Genomic DNA, 16,282 nt, shown 5'->3' on the forward strand with positions numbered 1-16,282 from the left:
TCTATTTAAAAAGAATAATCATGAATAATGGTATTAAGTTTACCACATCAAATTATGTAGCAAACTTTTAAACTGATGCCTTTATGTTTACAACTCTACGTGAATGATTTATATGTCAAAATGATTCCAGCATATGTTTTTATTATTTGTGGCTATGAGAGTTACAGATTTATTTTAAAATGTAACAAAATATGTGGAAGAATAATACTGCTAACAAACTTAACAACCATTAGTTAATGCAAAGGATATTTATTAATTTACTCCACCTTTTGAAGATCTATACAATTCTTTCTTTAAAGCCAAAATAATTCTTTAATCAAAATATTAATCTAATTTGTTTAAAATTTTTTAACTGAGAAAAGTCATATAACATTTTCCAACTTAATTTTGATTAGAATTTTGGAGGAATGCTGGATTGGCAAGGAGAACAGATAACAGCTGGGTAAACCATGTGCCTGAGCAGTAACATCAGGAGGAATCAAAACTCCAAAATACAGAAACACGTACTGAGATATCAGCTCTGCTGAGGAGCAACAGCAGTGGTATTCAGGGTGTTCTGAACTTGGACTCTGACAGCAAATGGGGACATGCATCCCAAGATACATCTGCTTACTTCTTATACACTATATATACATGCATTTTTACTATAATCTTGTTGCACTGTAAAACATAAAATGATAAAGGGGCTTCAAAGATATTGGTTATATTCTATTTTTAAGATGAGTGGTTATAGGGATATTCAGTTAATTATCTCCCTTATATTTCATATATACTATAAATAGATTCTTTACTATGCATCAAATATTCCATAACAAAAATGAAAAATGTCAAAAATAAAAATAAAAACAAGTTCTAAGACCTTCCTGAACTCTAATTTTTGAAATCATTGCTAAAGGGCAAGTCACTTAAATTAATACAGGTTCTTAGATACCATCTTTCTCTTGTCTGCCTCACTACACATTCTGGCTTCATTTGTGGGTTTCTGTGAAGTAGCTGCTTTGATGGACACACTTAGAATAAGATTGTTCTGAGGTTGACAAAAACATCTTGTGTCAATACACAAATTGAATCAGTCCTGCTTCTGTTTCTAATTTCACCTTTTTCAAAAAATAAATCCAGTATGCATTAAAGAAACTAGTTTAAATCACAGGGTTCTAAAATTGCTAAACAAAACAGCAAATGTTAAATTATTATGAACTTTTACAAAGTACACTTATATGTACATATATATTTATTTGTATATGTAAAAATCATGACGATGCAAATGATCACCTCAATATTGAAAAAATATTAATATATGCTAGAGTTATTAAGAGTATAGAGAATCCAAACCAAAGGCATAATTACCTTCAAACATTTTACCTGTAGCTTCCTCTAGTGTAGCAACATCAAGTCTGGGACTGTAATTTCCATAACCAGCAGCAGTAAAAGCCCGAATCTGGAAAACATACACTGTTCCTGGTTTCAGATTATTAATGGAGGCTGAAGTAGACTTGGTTTTTACTGTTGAGTAGGTCCGTTCCCTTTGATCCTAGAAACAATATTTAGAGGAAATATTTAATTGTGATTGCAACCAGACAATTTGACAGCCAACTGTTTCAATTTAATTCAATTTGCTCCATCGTTTTTATAGAGGCTACGTTGTACTTTGTGGAATATTATAACATTAAATCACTTCTAAGGTAATATAAAATGAAAATGTGAAACACATGCCTTTGTTATATATATTTAGGGAGAAATAATTTAGTTAAAACATTTATGGTGTTTTTAGCTTTTGCACAGGTAATACGTGACAAGAACTATTTAGCCATAATATAATAAAATATCCTACTGGTCAAAGAGTGAGTACACCTGTACAATCTACAGTTTAGTAGAGGTCATCAAATCATAATGTAGCTCTCTTAAGTTTTTTCTGAAAGTTATTCAGCAAGAAAAAAAGCCAGATGCTAAAAATCCAGAAAGTTATTAAATCAAGAAATTCAGATAACACTACCATTATACTGACATACCAATTTTTTTAAAACAACCCTGAATTTCTCACAGAATAAACCACTTCTGCAAAACAGTGTTTAATGAAATATTTTTAAAGTAAAATTATAAATATTAAAGTTTAAATATATATGATTTATGGTTTGAAAATATTTTAAACATGATTTATTTCATTTTGTTCATATTTCAGATATAAAAACTAATGCAAATTTACTAAAATCAATTATATGTTTATTAACAATTTTTATCCTATCATTATCAAACACATTTTTTGTGCATATATAATAAGATTAAGAAGGGAATAAATGTAAAAACTCAAGCACATAAAAACTCCATCAAAACAATATTTAAATAAATAAAAATTTAAATCTTCCTTGACAAGATTCTCACAAGCTATTTATGAATAAAAGTTGTAAAAATTATACTTCATAATACACAATATTAGAGAGTTCTTATTTGGTGTATAATAAATACATGTGTTCAACTTTATCTGGCAATGAAATTCTTCATTGAAATCTTAAAATGTCAATCAAGTTGTTTGATTTGCCTTCACAGTGAGATTTGCAAAAGTGTAAATAAATATATACTTAAGCTTGATTTACTCAAACTGATCTGTGATTGTCCTCATTATAATCATTTATAAAAATGATAGTTTGTATTACATATATTTATCTCAAACGAAAGACCTAGGCATAACTCAGGTGACACAAACATCACGCATGCGTGCATATACATTACAATATAATACAATACAATACTATTATTGTCTTTTAGTTGTCTAATATGCAAATTTAGTGAATAATGTAGATTTCTGTAAGGCCAAAAAAATGATTTGAACAGATTTATTCTAGAGAAAACATTTGCAAAATATTTCAGATTTATATTGTGAGAAACTTTACTCTTACCACCTATGTGTTTCATTCCTTCTGAAATTTGATGCAATTTAAGCAGGGACTATAACTGTTAGCTCTCATGGGAAAACAGATATACCAAAACCAGCGTTAAAAACAATGATCCCCTCTAAAACACATTTGTTGGGACGAGAAATGAAGCATATAAAATGCAACCTTAGCCATGAAGTCATAAATTCATAATGTAAGTAACAAGCAAAAATATTTTAAACTTAATCTGAACATTAAAACAATATCATATTTGAAACTAATTTTTCTTTAAAAAAACAGGCTGGGCGCGTTGGCTCACGCCTGTAATCCCAGCACTTTGGGAGGCCGAGGCGGGCGGATCACGAGGTCAGGACCATCCCAGCTAACACGGTGAAACCCTGTCTCTACTAAAAATACAAAAAATTAGCTGGGCATAGTGGCGGGCGCCTGTAATCCCAGCTACTCAGGAGGCTGAGGCAGGAGAATGGCGTGAACCCAGGAGGCGGAGCTTGTAGTGAGCCGAGATTGCACCACTGCACTCCAGCCTGGGTGACAGAGCGAGACTCCATCTCAAAAAAAAAAAAAAAAAAACCAAAGGTATCTATTGCCAATGTACTATATACATTTCAATTTATTTAATCATGTCCACTCATCCCCAAAGTTTTCTCAAAGCTTTAAGCTCCTGTTTTCTAATTCTATTGTCTAAGCAGTTAAAATGGTTATGTGTATTATAGCACTTCAGGTAACTCAGGTAAGCCAAAAATAGTAACACTTATTACTATTACTGTTAGTAATAGCAATGTTTCTACATTTTCCACATTTCAAACCTTGCACTGAGTCTTTCTGTGAGGTGGGGTTTTACATCACGATCTGTGAATACGGTTCACATAAACATTTTCTCTCTCTTTCCAAATGAAACAGAAATAAATATACTCATATACTCAGATATATCACTAGTTACTAAAATTTAGTCATTATAGGTAGATTAAAAAGGCAGCACTTGGGTTTTAGCCATACTATTTTTCCTGGAAGGAGAGGTGTAAATAAGTCCCATACATGATTATTAAAACATATATAAAATAAATTTCAGGAGGAATTTAAAGGGGTGAAATAACATCATCCGATTTGTCAGTCTGAAGAACTACATATTTGTTATACAAAATATTCTTATTATTTCAAATTACTAAATTATTTGAAGTCATTATCATCACTGAAACCACATAAATTAAACAAATCATTAAGGTCCCAAACAGACATATTAAAGAAAATATTTTTCAAAATGCATTGGGCTGTGTGGTTTCTGTGGTACTAAAATATTCTACATCTAATTATTACAATATCAAAAATTGAATCAATCAATAAACGTATATGCTACAAATGGGATACTTTCATTTGTGTAACACAGAAACTTAATACACAGAAATCACATTTATAATGATAAGCCAGAGATTCACAGAGATGGTTATTATAAATGGCTAAAATTAACTACGAAGTTTGAAGTAGCTCCAAATTGTTGGCATAATGACCAACTTTCATCTACAATACAGTAGGATGACATGAGACACACAGCACATTGTACATTTCAGTTGCTCTTAGCACTTACTTTCTCGTAATACTTGATTTCATATTCTGTGATGACTCCATTGGGATGCTCTGGTTCCTGCCAGGAAAGCTCGACACTCCGCTGCAGTACTCTCTCCTTCATTACTCCGCTAACTTGCGAGGGAGCTGTTTGGACAAGATGTGTCAATAAACAATGAGAAAATTCACTGGATGCCTCAAATCAAATGTCACAACTGATCAGTCCCATGCTGTGCCAGTTTCATTAAGGTAAAAGAAAGCACCTTTTCATAGCTCACAATTCAGAAGCTAATGAATATTCAAACAGGACCTTATTACTGTTCATAAACCTTAATAGAAATTTAAATTAAAGTGCAAACAGCAGAAGATAGCATTGTTCAAGTTAGTGAAAAATGGAAATGATGGGGCTGAGAATGACAATTAAGCAAATGAATGCTAATTAAGGCTAGAAAATATGATTTCAGATTAATCTCCAGTGATAAACTAAGTCCAAATATTTATTTCACATGCAACAGCAATACACTTTTTAAAAGAAAAAATAATTTAATATTATGCAAGAAAAAGTGTATGAAATGGCTACTTTGATCTTCAATTAAAGGGATCATATTTTTTTAAATGTTTCCATGTTTCACTTGGTGTGTGTATACTCCCAAAGAATTCCAAAAAACTTTGGAAAACATTTTTAGACTTTATTAGGTCAAGATGCAAGAAAATGCAAAGGCTGCCTGCTACTTAAATTATGTGCATGAACACACATACATACACATGGTCTCTTGCATGTGTAATTTATACCTACGTAACCTAGGCTTCAAGCTTTGAAAGGAGCAATTCAAAGCTACAATCTTGCTTTCTCTTTCTATACAGAAAATAATATGCTTAGAGTTCTTTCATTCTAATTAGTGACATATACTCTTTTTGGTAGCTAAGTCTGTGGAATGTAGCAAACTAATTTGCTCTGTCTAATTTGCTCAGTGATGATTAACTAGTTGTCTACTCTGTCTAAATGAGTAGCTGCACTGGCTTGGCTGAATTTCAGTGGGGTCATTATGTTTCATGTATCACGCTCTATCTCATTCTGTAAAATATTTTCAGGCTGTTAATTTAATTTTCAGATGTCTGAAATTGTTAATAATCCTGCTGACAGAAAAGCAATTATATGGGACCAAGCCATTTAAGCAACCTTCCGATGTTTATCCCTTTGGCTCTATTTTGTTTCTTCTACTTAATATTTTCTTGTATCAATGTCTAAAAAACACATTTTTCACTTCTTTCTGGCTTGGCGATTTTGAAGGAGGGACATGGAAGATACATGACTCTCATTTCCTCCCAGATTACTAACAAAAGCGTAACAAGGGCAGTTTAAGTGGGACAACTTTCCCTTGAAGGGGATGTAGCCGAAGTACTCAACAAACTGTGTTTACGGTATAAATGCATTTCTGATATATTTTCAATGAAGCTAATTTCTAGTAAGAAACCTTATTTTTGTCACAACTTTTGAAACCTGAACATATGCAGTAAACAAGAACTTATCTCTAAAGTGACACGTCTCTGTACCCAGAACCTGCTTAGCATAACTCAGTAGACTGCAACGTTCAAGAGGCTGCTTCCTTAGGCCATGGCCTTAGGAATCCAACTCCAACTAATTGTGACATGAGACTCTACTTGACAAATAATCTCTAATAGCATAACTTACTTAACAAAATCATTCCAAAAAATTTACATTTTAACTGGTAAAAACAATAGACTGCAGCACAGGTGAGAATACTGCAATGATTAACACATTGAGTTACCCAGGAGTGCTGCTGATCTCTGATCAGAGTTTACCATTTATGTGTGCCATTTGAAAATAAGTTAGCTTGAAATAGGTTAGAGAGCTCGTATGTGTAAATCTCTAGGTTTCTTTCAAATAACACCAACAGCCTACTGTGATTTTCAGTATAAGTCAAACACTAAGACATGTTGCTTGGTTTCTCTCCCTAACTATCACTTTGCTTGGTATGATAAAAGAGGCAGGAGACTCTGAATTCTTCAGATTATGGAAAAGATTTGGGTTATAAATCTACCCTATTTAGTTTCTGATACATTGAAACAACATCTAAATATAAAATGAGATGATTTTTGCAAGTTATACACTAAAATTGCATTCATTATTTCCATCCTGGAAAATAATTTTTACCAATAAAATTATAGCAATTGGGGACTGAAAAAGAAAAGCTGCTAAAAATACTTGAAATATATAATATTTTGAAACTCATATCACAGTGCTGACAGTGAAGTATGCTGCAACTTATTTTCCCTTTTGCACAGGAGCCATATCTGTAAGTGAATATACTCCTGAATTCTTCTATATTTTTCTTTTTTCTTGTATCCCTTGCTGATACTATATCAAGTCACACATTTTAAGAGGGTCAGAAAGGGAAGCACTAGCACATGGCCCTTGAGAATGGATAAACTGCATGACAGGAAAAATCTCTCTCTGTCTTATGTCCTTCAAATACAACATTTGGTACAGGAAACATGATTATATTTTCCCTGAGCTTCAATACCTTAGGTATAAAGGATACACAACTCACAGGATATACAGCTTATAAACAAAAACATCTCTAGCCTAGTTAGATTCTAACAAGGTAATTATTTTCAGATAAAGTTAGAAGTTAAAGTAAAATTAAAGTGGCATAAGGTATGTCAATCTTAAAACACAATGATTTCTGTGGTTAATATATTTGATTTACTAAATTAATGATATTGTAACAATCTCACTAAGAATGTGCTCACTCTTACACCAAAATATTCAATTAACTACAATCTAAAGTTCATTTCTGAAAAGAAAATAACAGTATACAAATGAATTATACAAATGAAATATGTAAGTGACAATATACAAATGAATACACAAATGAATTAAATGCTTTAAGAACCAATTCGGTGTTATAACATTTAAATTATAATTTTCATAATTATCAAAATGAAATTAGATATGTTGTCATTGGAATTATGTGAAGATAATAGATAGTAACCAGCAATAATAAAGTTCCTGAATTGAAAGATGTAGGAAAACAAATACTGTATATAACAGAGCTTTTTGACATAAATTTTTAGTAGGTTTTCTAACAAATAATTAACAGATTCATTTTCACTAGAGTTTCTAGAAGTATTCAAATATAAAAATTAAACTCAACTGAAAAGACAGATGGAACTTCCTTTGCCCTTAAAGATCTTCAAGTCTTATCAGGGATATAACAAATAAATAAAATATAAAACAGACTAAGCCATGAAGCAAATTATTAATCATATTTGGAATCTTCACAAATGACAATGACAGAGAAGATCTTAGGAAATTCAAAATTTGTCTCCAGAGTTCAAAGTGGTAAATCTCAACAGCATAAAAACAAAATTGATAAATTTAATGAAAGAGTAAAGCAAAAGTCTAATGACAGGCAGAAAAGTAAATTTGTGGAATGGGTTTGTTAGTATAAGGCTTTAAATTGAAAAATAATCAGTAACAAGAATGGTGGGCTTATGCACAGACCTGAACCAATCAGCATTTTACAGATTGTGAGCTTCAAGCACTCATATGTGATCTTTGATCTTAATCAATTTCTAACTAAAATCCAATTACAAAACACGTATTTAAATTACAGAATGGAATTTATTCATAAGGTCTATGTACTGCCTCCCTCTACCCCCTGCCAACAGGTTAAGCTTAACTATTTGTAAAGGAAAATTTCTTAGCATGAAGTAGGGAAAAAGACAATTTTAAGGCACAGCATAGTAGGCAGAGTGACCCCACAAAGATGTCTATACCCTAATCTCTGAAACATGTAAATATGTAAATTCCATGGCCAAAAGGGTACTGCAAATATAATTAAGGTTACACACCTTAAAATAAAGAGATTATCCTGGATTATTCCCAATGGGCACTATCTAGTCACACAAGCCCTTAAAAGCAAACAGAGATGCTGTAGAAGTCAGAGAAATTTCAACTGTGGGAGGAACCAACTTGCCATTGCTGGAGGGGACCTCAGAGAAACATGAAAAGATACAGGGGCAGCTTTTAGGATCAGACTGGCCCTGACTCACCGGCCCAGAAATCAATAATTCAGTCCTATCAGAACAAAGAATTTGAATTCTTCCAACAACAGGAATGAGCTTGGAAGTGGATCTTCCCCAGAGTTTTCAAGTAAGAGCCATGACCAGCTGATAACTTGATTTCAGCCTGTGAGGCTGGTAGTTGAACCTTGCTGTGCCCAGACTTGTGACCCACAGAACTGTGAGATAATAAATGAGTGTTTTAAATTGTTCAGTTTGTGGTAATCTGTTATGGCAGCGATAGAAAATGAATACATGTAGTAAGAAAAAAAGCAGACCTACTGAAATTTTTATGAAATGATGAAAACAGGCTAGTGATTGCATATTTAAATGACGTGATATTAAATTGTATGTTGAAACAGCATGGAATCAATGAATATCGACCTTGATTAAGACCCAAAACACAATGTTTCATAGAAAAGAACTTAACCAAGATAATGAATTTCACTTTGGATTTAAAAAGTCATTTATTTATACCATTCATTTTTTCTACATTTACATATTTCTAACTGAATTTAAACGAAGAATGAGATGGAAAAATATACTTGTATTTTTCAACAATGCAATGAGGTAAGATGGGTCAACGAGCATAAAATGACCTTTCAGCAAATATATCGAGTTTTTAAATCCACTGAAATTTGTTAGATATCCATTAGGTAAATACAAAAAGTAAAAATAAAGATATCTTTGGAATACAGTCAAAGGAAAACCTGCTAACAGTAGAATGATGCTGTTTCATGGAACGCTTTTCCTATTGTACATTATCACTAAGAAATTCATTTTTAGCAATCCTCGAAATAACAAATGTATGTGTTACTATAAGCTTAGTATTTTAAAATATACAACTTTTAGCTTTCTCACTCTTCCCCACAGGTGTTCATTTTTGTACTACAGGAAAAACATATAAAAATACATACAAGTTTGCTTAAATAATGAAATACTTGGCCATAATTATACATGCAGTGCAGTGTATCATGTAACATAGCAATTCTGTTTCTAGAGTATGTAGATATACATATAAAATGCTAAACACATAATTTCACAAAATTTCAATTTCTTGGCTTTGGAAAAACAGGGTCACTAATAATATTAAGAATGATACATATGCAATTTTAGCTAAAAAAATAAGCACAGGAACTAAGGGTAATTGAACCTGTAGCAATTATGAGCTATTCTTTTGTGATAGACATCTGTCAAATTATCTTCGGCTGGAGAGAAGCATGATCTGTAGTTAAAACCAACATAAATTTTCATTTTATAATAAGTATTTGAAAAAATCGGTGGAAGAGAAATGATGTTTTTTCAAAATTAAATTATGTTATTTGCATTGCTATCTACTTAACATACCAATTAGGATAATGATTTTCAAAATGTAAAATATACAATATAGTAAGATATATAACAGAATGAATTTCTAAATAAATTCAAGAAGCAGTTACTAAAGACAATTTGACTAAGAAATAAGGTTTGAAAGTTCTGGAAAAAAATACGATGTTGAGCTGAAAAAGTAGGAAAATAAAAGCATCCTGCATAGCGGCCCCAGTGAGGTATACATATGAGTTAAATCAATATATCTTCAGTAGAGTAATAAAATACCTAATACGAACTACAAAAGTCACCACTTCACAATTTAGTCAACCAAGAACTACTCTGTTCTTTAAGGCAGCGATTGTAAAAATGATCTGACAATACATCTTTCTGAGAATAAAGTTTTCTTCTTTTTTATCACCAGATAATTGGCAACCAATTGTTTGGACATTTAATTAATTATTATAGGAGTTAGCACTTCTCAGAAAAATCTATAAGTAAAACGCTTTAAGGGGCATCAGTTTGTGGAGAAGAGCTACTGTTGGTCACTGATGCTAAACACTTACTAGGACTCCTCCTAATCTCTGCTAAAGTACTGACTAAAATGTCAACTGTTGAAAGGTTAATGTGTAACTCCTCATAAATTTTTATTTTAATAGAATTCTCTTAATGTAAAAAATATAAAATTTTGAACACAGTAGGTATAAATTAGGCAAATTCCCTGAACTGGCTGTCCTATTCATACCAGTCTTACAAAGGAATAACTCAATAATGACCTAACATGACAATTCAGAATGGTTAAGGAGTTCCTGATAGTAAAACACACGTTATCTATCTTTTCAATCAACAAGTAATGCTATCTTTTTACTGGTTTAGTTCTATTCAACAAATATTTGTTTGGCATTTACTATATGCAAGGCATTGTGGATTTTTATAGTTCCTTAGAATTTGCAACATTAGATAGACAGATTTCTTCCCTTCTAAAACCCTATGAGGTAAATACTGCTTTTTTTGCTGTTTTGTGTGTGTGTGTGTGTGTGTGTGTGAAGAAGCTGAGCCTTAAAAATTAAGTAGCATCATCTCAGAAAGAGGCATATTTTTTATTTAATCCATGTTTTAAAGCCCTAATTCCCAACTTTTTTTCAACTATACTGCAAAATTCTAGGCTCTGACACTTCCTGAGAGCAGAAACTAGCAAGAGGAAAGCTAAGCAGTCATTCACTCATTTAATATTTATTGAGAATCCATGATGTGCCAGGACATTAGGTTTTGAGAATATAAGGATCAAAAGACCCATAGGGATCTGCTCAGTAGGCAGTAGCAGTCTCAGAAGCTGCAGATACTAGAAGAGATTAAGCTGAGCAGAGATTTTTAAATGGAAAATGCGTGTACATGTGACAAAATTCAAAAACACTAAAGCATGAAAACTGACACTCCCTCCCAACCTGTCTCCATGTAACTAAGGTACTTTTCCCTGAAGCAACCACTCTTAGCAATTTATTTGGTATCCTTCCAGAAATTGTCTAGGTAAACACAAATATGTGCATTTTTTACATGAATGGTATTGTTTGATTTATGCTGTATTTTATAACATATAATTTAACACATATAGATCTGCATCACTCTTTTATCAGCTCTGTTGTATTCCATTATACACATGCGCCATGATTTATTTGACCAGACACTTATCAGTAAGCATGGTCCTTTCCCACCTCTTTTTCTTACTAATTATGATCCAATGAAACTGCCGGCAAACTGGTATCTAATTAATTAATCCTATAAGGAGAGTAAAATATTTCAAAGTGGTCTAGTGCCCACAGGTGAAAAGAGGTAGGCAAAGTTACATGGACTAAATAGGCAAAATGTGGCCATTGTTAAAACTCCTTTAGAGGTTTTGCTTTAGAAAAGAAAATGAGCACTTTATTTGGTTATTATTATTTAAAATATTCTAGAGCAGTGCCACTCAAAGTGCAGGCTGGCTACTCTAAACGCAGCTGCAAGTTGTTGGTGTGTGAGAGGAACTTGTGTCAGATGTACATCAACTACATCAGTAAGCACTTTTCTGTAGCTCAGCTGACGTTTTTTTCTTAGTAAGATTTCTTGATGAAAGAAGCATTTCTTTTTCTTTGCAGCTTCCTTGATCATTTTCTTTCTGGTGCTAGCTACTTATCTGTCATATGCTGGCATTTTGAGTAGCAGTGACTTTTAAAAGTACGCTAGCATTAGTCTTAAATACCCTTCACCGTAACACTAAAATGCCCAAAAGCTAAGATTACTATAACATTTTTACTGATTTCTGATGAAAACTCCTTTCGTTCATACCTTCAACATATAATTTCTCATGACTGATTATAGTATAAAGAGTTGTGCGAATTGCAAAGATGATGATGTCTCAGTTCCTACCTTCCAGGAGATTTAAATCCAGAAAACAAGTTAGAACATGAATGCGCACAAACAATCTAAATGCAAAACTAAATATCGTAACATAGATGAAATATAAATCAAGTGCCAACATATTCCTGGCAGGCAGTAAAGAGCAAAACACACAGAATATTTCCCTGTTGTCAACCCCATTTGTAACTCAGCATTTGATTGGTATATAGCCATGCACTTAAACAGCTTATCAAGACTGTTGGCATCATATCTATAATCTGCAAGTGATAACTTTATATCAATTAGATAACAAACTCAGTTTCAAGATTGGGCACACATTTTTCTGTCTAGTGGCCTCCACCAATAAGCAACAACTGCTTGAATCATTCTTCCTCTGCTTCAGCTAATACAGATTTCGTTTTCTGTTGATAGTTGAGTGGCTACACAATGTATCATTCAATTATGTTATACCTGTCTATCTCCTCAGCTATTCTGATGCTCCTTAAAGGTAGAAAACTTAGAGAAGCAGTAGAGTATAGGAATGAAGAGCATGGGCCAGAGAGCTAGTCCATGGCTTATTTGCTGTGTGACCTTGAGCAGAAAATTGAACCTCTCTGTGTCTCACTTTTCTCAGCTTTAAAATAAGGATAATCAGAATACTTACATCATAAATAGAATGGTTATGGAAATTAAATATATAAATAAATGTTAAATATTTAAAATCACTCCTAGCACGTGGTAAGAATTAAAAAAAATATTATTATTCTATGCTGACTTTGTTTGTATTAAAATTACTGATACCTGGGACACCTTCCAGAATACTCCGATTCTAAGATCAGATTTAGGCCTTCATATTTTTCAAAAACTCCATAGATAAAGCTGACGGACAGCTGAGTTTGAGAATAATTCCTTTACATCTTTGGCAGGAACATAAATTGCTATTCTAAGGTGGGATACCAGCACTCTCCATAACAAATGCTGGCAATGTTAGATTTTGAAATCACATTGATAATTTTTATAAAATAGCCATTTCAGTAAATAATCCGTTTGTGTAATTTATACTCTTGTTTTATATGCATGAGCTAGCTAGAAAAGTACATCATCAATGTTAAGTCACTTAGAAGGGATACATCATTGTCAGAAAATGAAGTAACTACCAAAATGAGACGAAGACCAACAACACACACTCTTTTCAAAATGTTATAAAATATATTGAGAAAGAGAAATACACAGATCAAGTAACTTCTATTTTGACTGGTGAGAAAACTAATATTTTGAATGATTTGTTTTAAACTACTTTCGTACTTTTACAGTCAGTAAACTGGCTCCATCTCTAATTTTCCATGAATTCATAGCCAAAGGGTACTTTACAAGGTCAACTATATAACTGTGGCTTTGCTTTAATGACAAAATAATCATAGAAATGATTTATCAGGAAGTATGGGACAGCTATGGCCCACAACCAGACTCCTTTAACAATAAATCTTGAAGTAGAATATGTGTATATAAGTCTACACACACACACACACACACAGACACACATGAATGACCTCCCTTGCAGGTCATCAGAGTAACATTTTCAGTTGTGCACATTTTCTTTGACCTCAGAACTTTTTTTTTAAATAAAGAGAGAAATATATGGTATTCCAATCTCAAAAATATTATAATGCCAGTTGACAATTTTTGACACAATAACATAGTCTAAATGTCATGCTATGGGTATCTTTAAATTTTCATAGCTATATTTAAATTCTTTACAATATGGATTTCTGTATTACACAGGTAAATTATATTTTAAATTTGAGGTACCATAACTGTATTTCCTTACAACATGCACATCAGTATAATCCTTCATTTAGAAAAGGTAAATTTATATATATTTCACAAAATGTACAAATAATTTTATGTAATATATACAATTTTACATATATATATGTCACTATGTGCTTAAGTAAGGTTATTAGTTCCTCTTCCAAAATATGTGCATGATGTTTATAACATTGTCATGTACATAATAATACTCTGGAAATTCATAGATTTGGTTTACTTTTAAGAAACAGTAAATCACGTATTTCAACAACATATAATTTGTTTATTAAGAACAGGGTCCATGAGAAGGAAATTGAAGAAAAAGGGAATATGAGATTTGTCTTTAAGGCAGATATTACACATTCTGTTAATCATACACATTCGTAATAAATCCTATTTATCCATTTAAATAAAACTTCCATTACAGAACACTGACTGTGTGCTTAATAGGTGACTACACTGTGTTTACAATTTCCCAAATACTTTTCCATCACACCAGCATTTTTCATTTGTGAACACAATGAATGGATTACAACCGAAGTTTTAAAAAATAAATTAGAATAAAAATTGAGTTCATTGCAGATAGTAATGAGAGGTGGCAGTGTGCTGGCAGCCCTCGCAGCCCTCGCTTGCTCTCGGCACCTCCTCGGCCTTGGCGCCCACTCTGGCCACACTTGAGGAGCCCTTCGGCCTACCACTGCACTGTGGGAGCCCCTTTCTGGGCTGGCCAAGGCCAGAGCTGGCTCCCTCAGCTTGCCGGGAGGTGTGGAGGGAAAGGCATGGGCGGGAACTGGGGCTGCGCACAGCGCTTGCAGGCCAGTGCAAGTTCCGGGCTTGGTGGGCCCCTCACTCAGAGAGGCCAGCCAGCCCAGCCAGCCCCGGGCAGTGAGGGGATTAGCACCTGGGCCAGCAACTGCTGTGGTCAATTTCTCGCTGGGCCTTAGCTGCCTCCCCGCAGGGTGGGGCTCAGGACCTGTAGCCCACCATGCCTGAGCCTGTCCTGCCCCTCCATGGGTTCCTGCATGGCGGGAGCCTCCCTGACAAGCACCGACCCCTGCTCCAAGGCACCCAGTCCCCTCAACTGCCCAAGGGCTGAGGAGTGCAGTTGCACAGCGGGGGACTGGCAGGCAGCTCCACCTGCGGCCCCGGTGCAGGACCCACTGGGTGAAGCCAGCTGGGCTCCTGAGTCTAGTGGGGACTTGGAAAACCTTTATGTCTCGCTAAGGGATTGTGAATGCACCAATTGTCACTCTATCTAGCTCAAGGTTTGTAAATACACCGGTCAGCACTCTGTGTCTAGCTCGGGGTTTGTAAATACACCAATCGACACTCTGTATCTAGCTAATCTAGTGGGGACATGGAGAACTTTTGTGTCTAGCTCAGGGATTGTAAATGCACCAATCAGCACCCTGTCAAAGCAGACCAATCAGCTCTCTGTAAAACAGACCAATCGGTTCTCTGTAAAATGGACCAATCAGCAGGATGTGGGTGGGGCCAGATAAGAGAATAAAAGCAGGCTGCCTGAGCCAGCAGTGGCAACCCGCTTGGGTCCCCTTCCACACTGTGGAAGCTTTGTTCTTTCACTCTTTGCAATAAATCTTAATGCTGCTCACTCTTTGGGTCCACACTGCTTTTATGAGCTGTAACACTCACTGCGAAGGTCTGCAGCTTCACTCCTGAAGCCAGTGAGACCACGAACCCACCGGGAGGAATGAACAACTCCAGACGCGCTGCCTTAAGAGCTGTAACACTCACTGTGAAGGTCCCGCAGCTTCACTCCTGAGCCAGCAAGACCATGAGCCCACCAGAAGGAAGAAACTCCAAACACATCTGAACATCAGAAGGAACAAACTCTGGACACGCCACCTTTAAGAACTGTAACACTCTCCGCAAGGGTCCACGGCTTCATTCTTGAAGTCAGTGAGACCAAGAACCCACCAATTCCGGACACAGTAATATAGTTTCATAAAACCTTTGCTTCACATGTGTATGTGCATATGGATAAAGGAAAACAAGGATATATAATATGCATCTACTAATTACTATAAACACAATTAAAAGTTTTGGAAATCACTATATTACATAAAATATAATTGAAGGTATACCTATTCATAAAGTGATATTCATTTAAGCTGATAAAATACAAAACATAATTCGTACAGCAAAAATGCTTGATAGTTCCATATTATAGCATTAATTTACTCCATCCCAAAGTTCTCAATAATGGTTGAAGAGAATGATCAATTTCATTA

The 16,282-nt window shown here is 34.1% G+C and overlaps 1 protein-coding gene across 2 annotated transcripts in view; it reads right to left on the bottom strand.

Annotated features, from left to right (window-relative positions):
- EPHA7 (EPH receptor A7) overlaps window positions 1-16,282 on the bottom strand; it is a 181,230-nt gene that overhangs the window by 25,098 nt on the left and 139,850 nt on the right. For both annotated transcript variants that reach the window (XM_030809475.1, XM_030809476.1), the window contains exons 6-7: window positions 4,474-4,598; window positions 1,348-1,531 (exon numbers count right to left, since the gene is read on the bottom strand). In XM_030809475.1, coding sequence (XP_030665335.1) covers window positions 1,348-1,531; window positions 4,474-4,598 — 309 coding nt within the window. The remainder of the gene's footprint in view (window positions 1-1,347; window positions 1,532-4,473; window positions 4,599-16,282) is intronic.

Source organism: Nomascus leucogenys, chromosome 3, assembly GCF_006542625.1.
Source record: "Nomascus leucogenys isolate Asia chromosome 3, Asia_NLE_v1, whole genome shotgun sequence".
In the NCBI taxonomy this organism is placed as follows: domain Eukaryota; kingdom Metazoa; phylum Chordata; class Mammalia; order Primates; family Hylobatidae; genus Nomascus; species Nomascus leucogenys.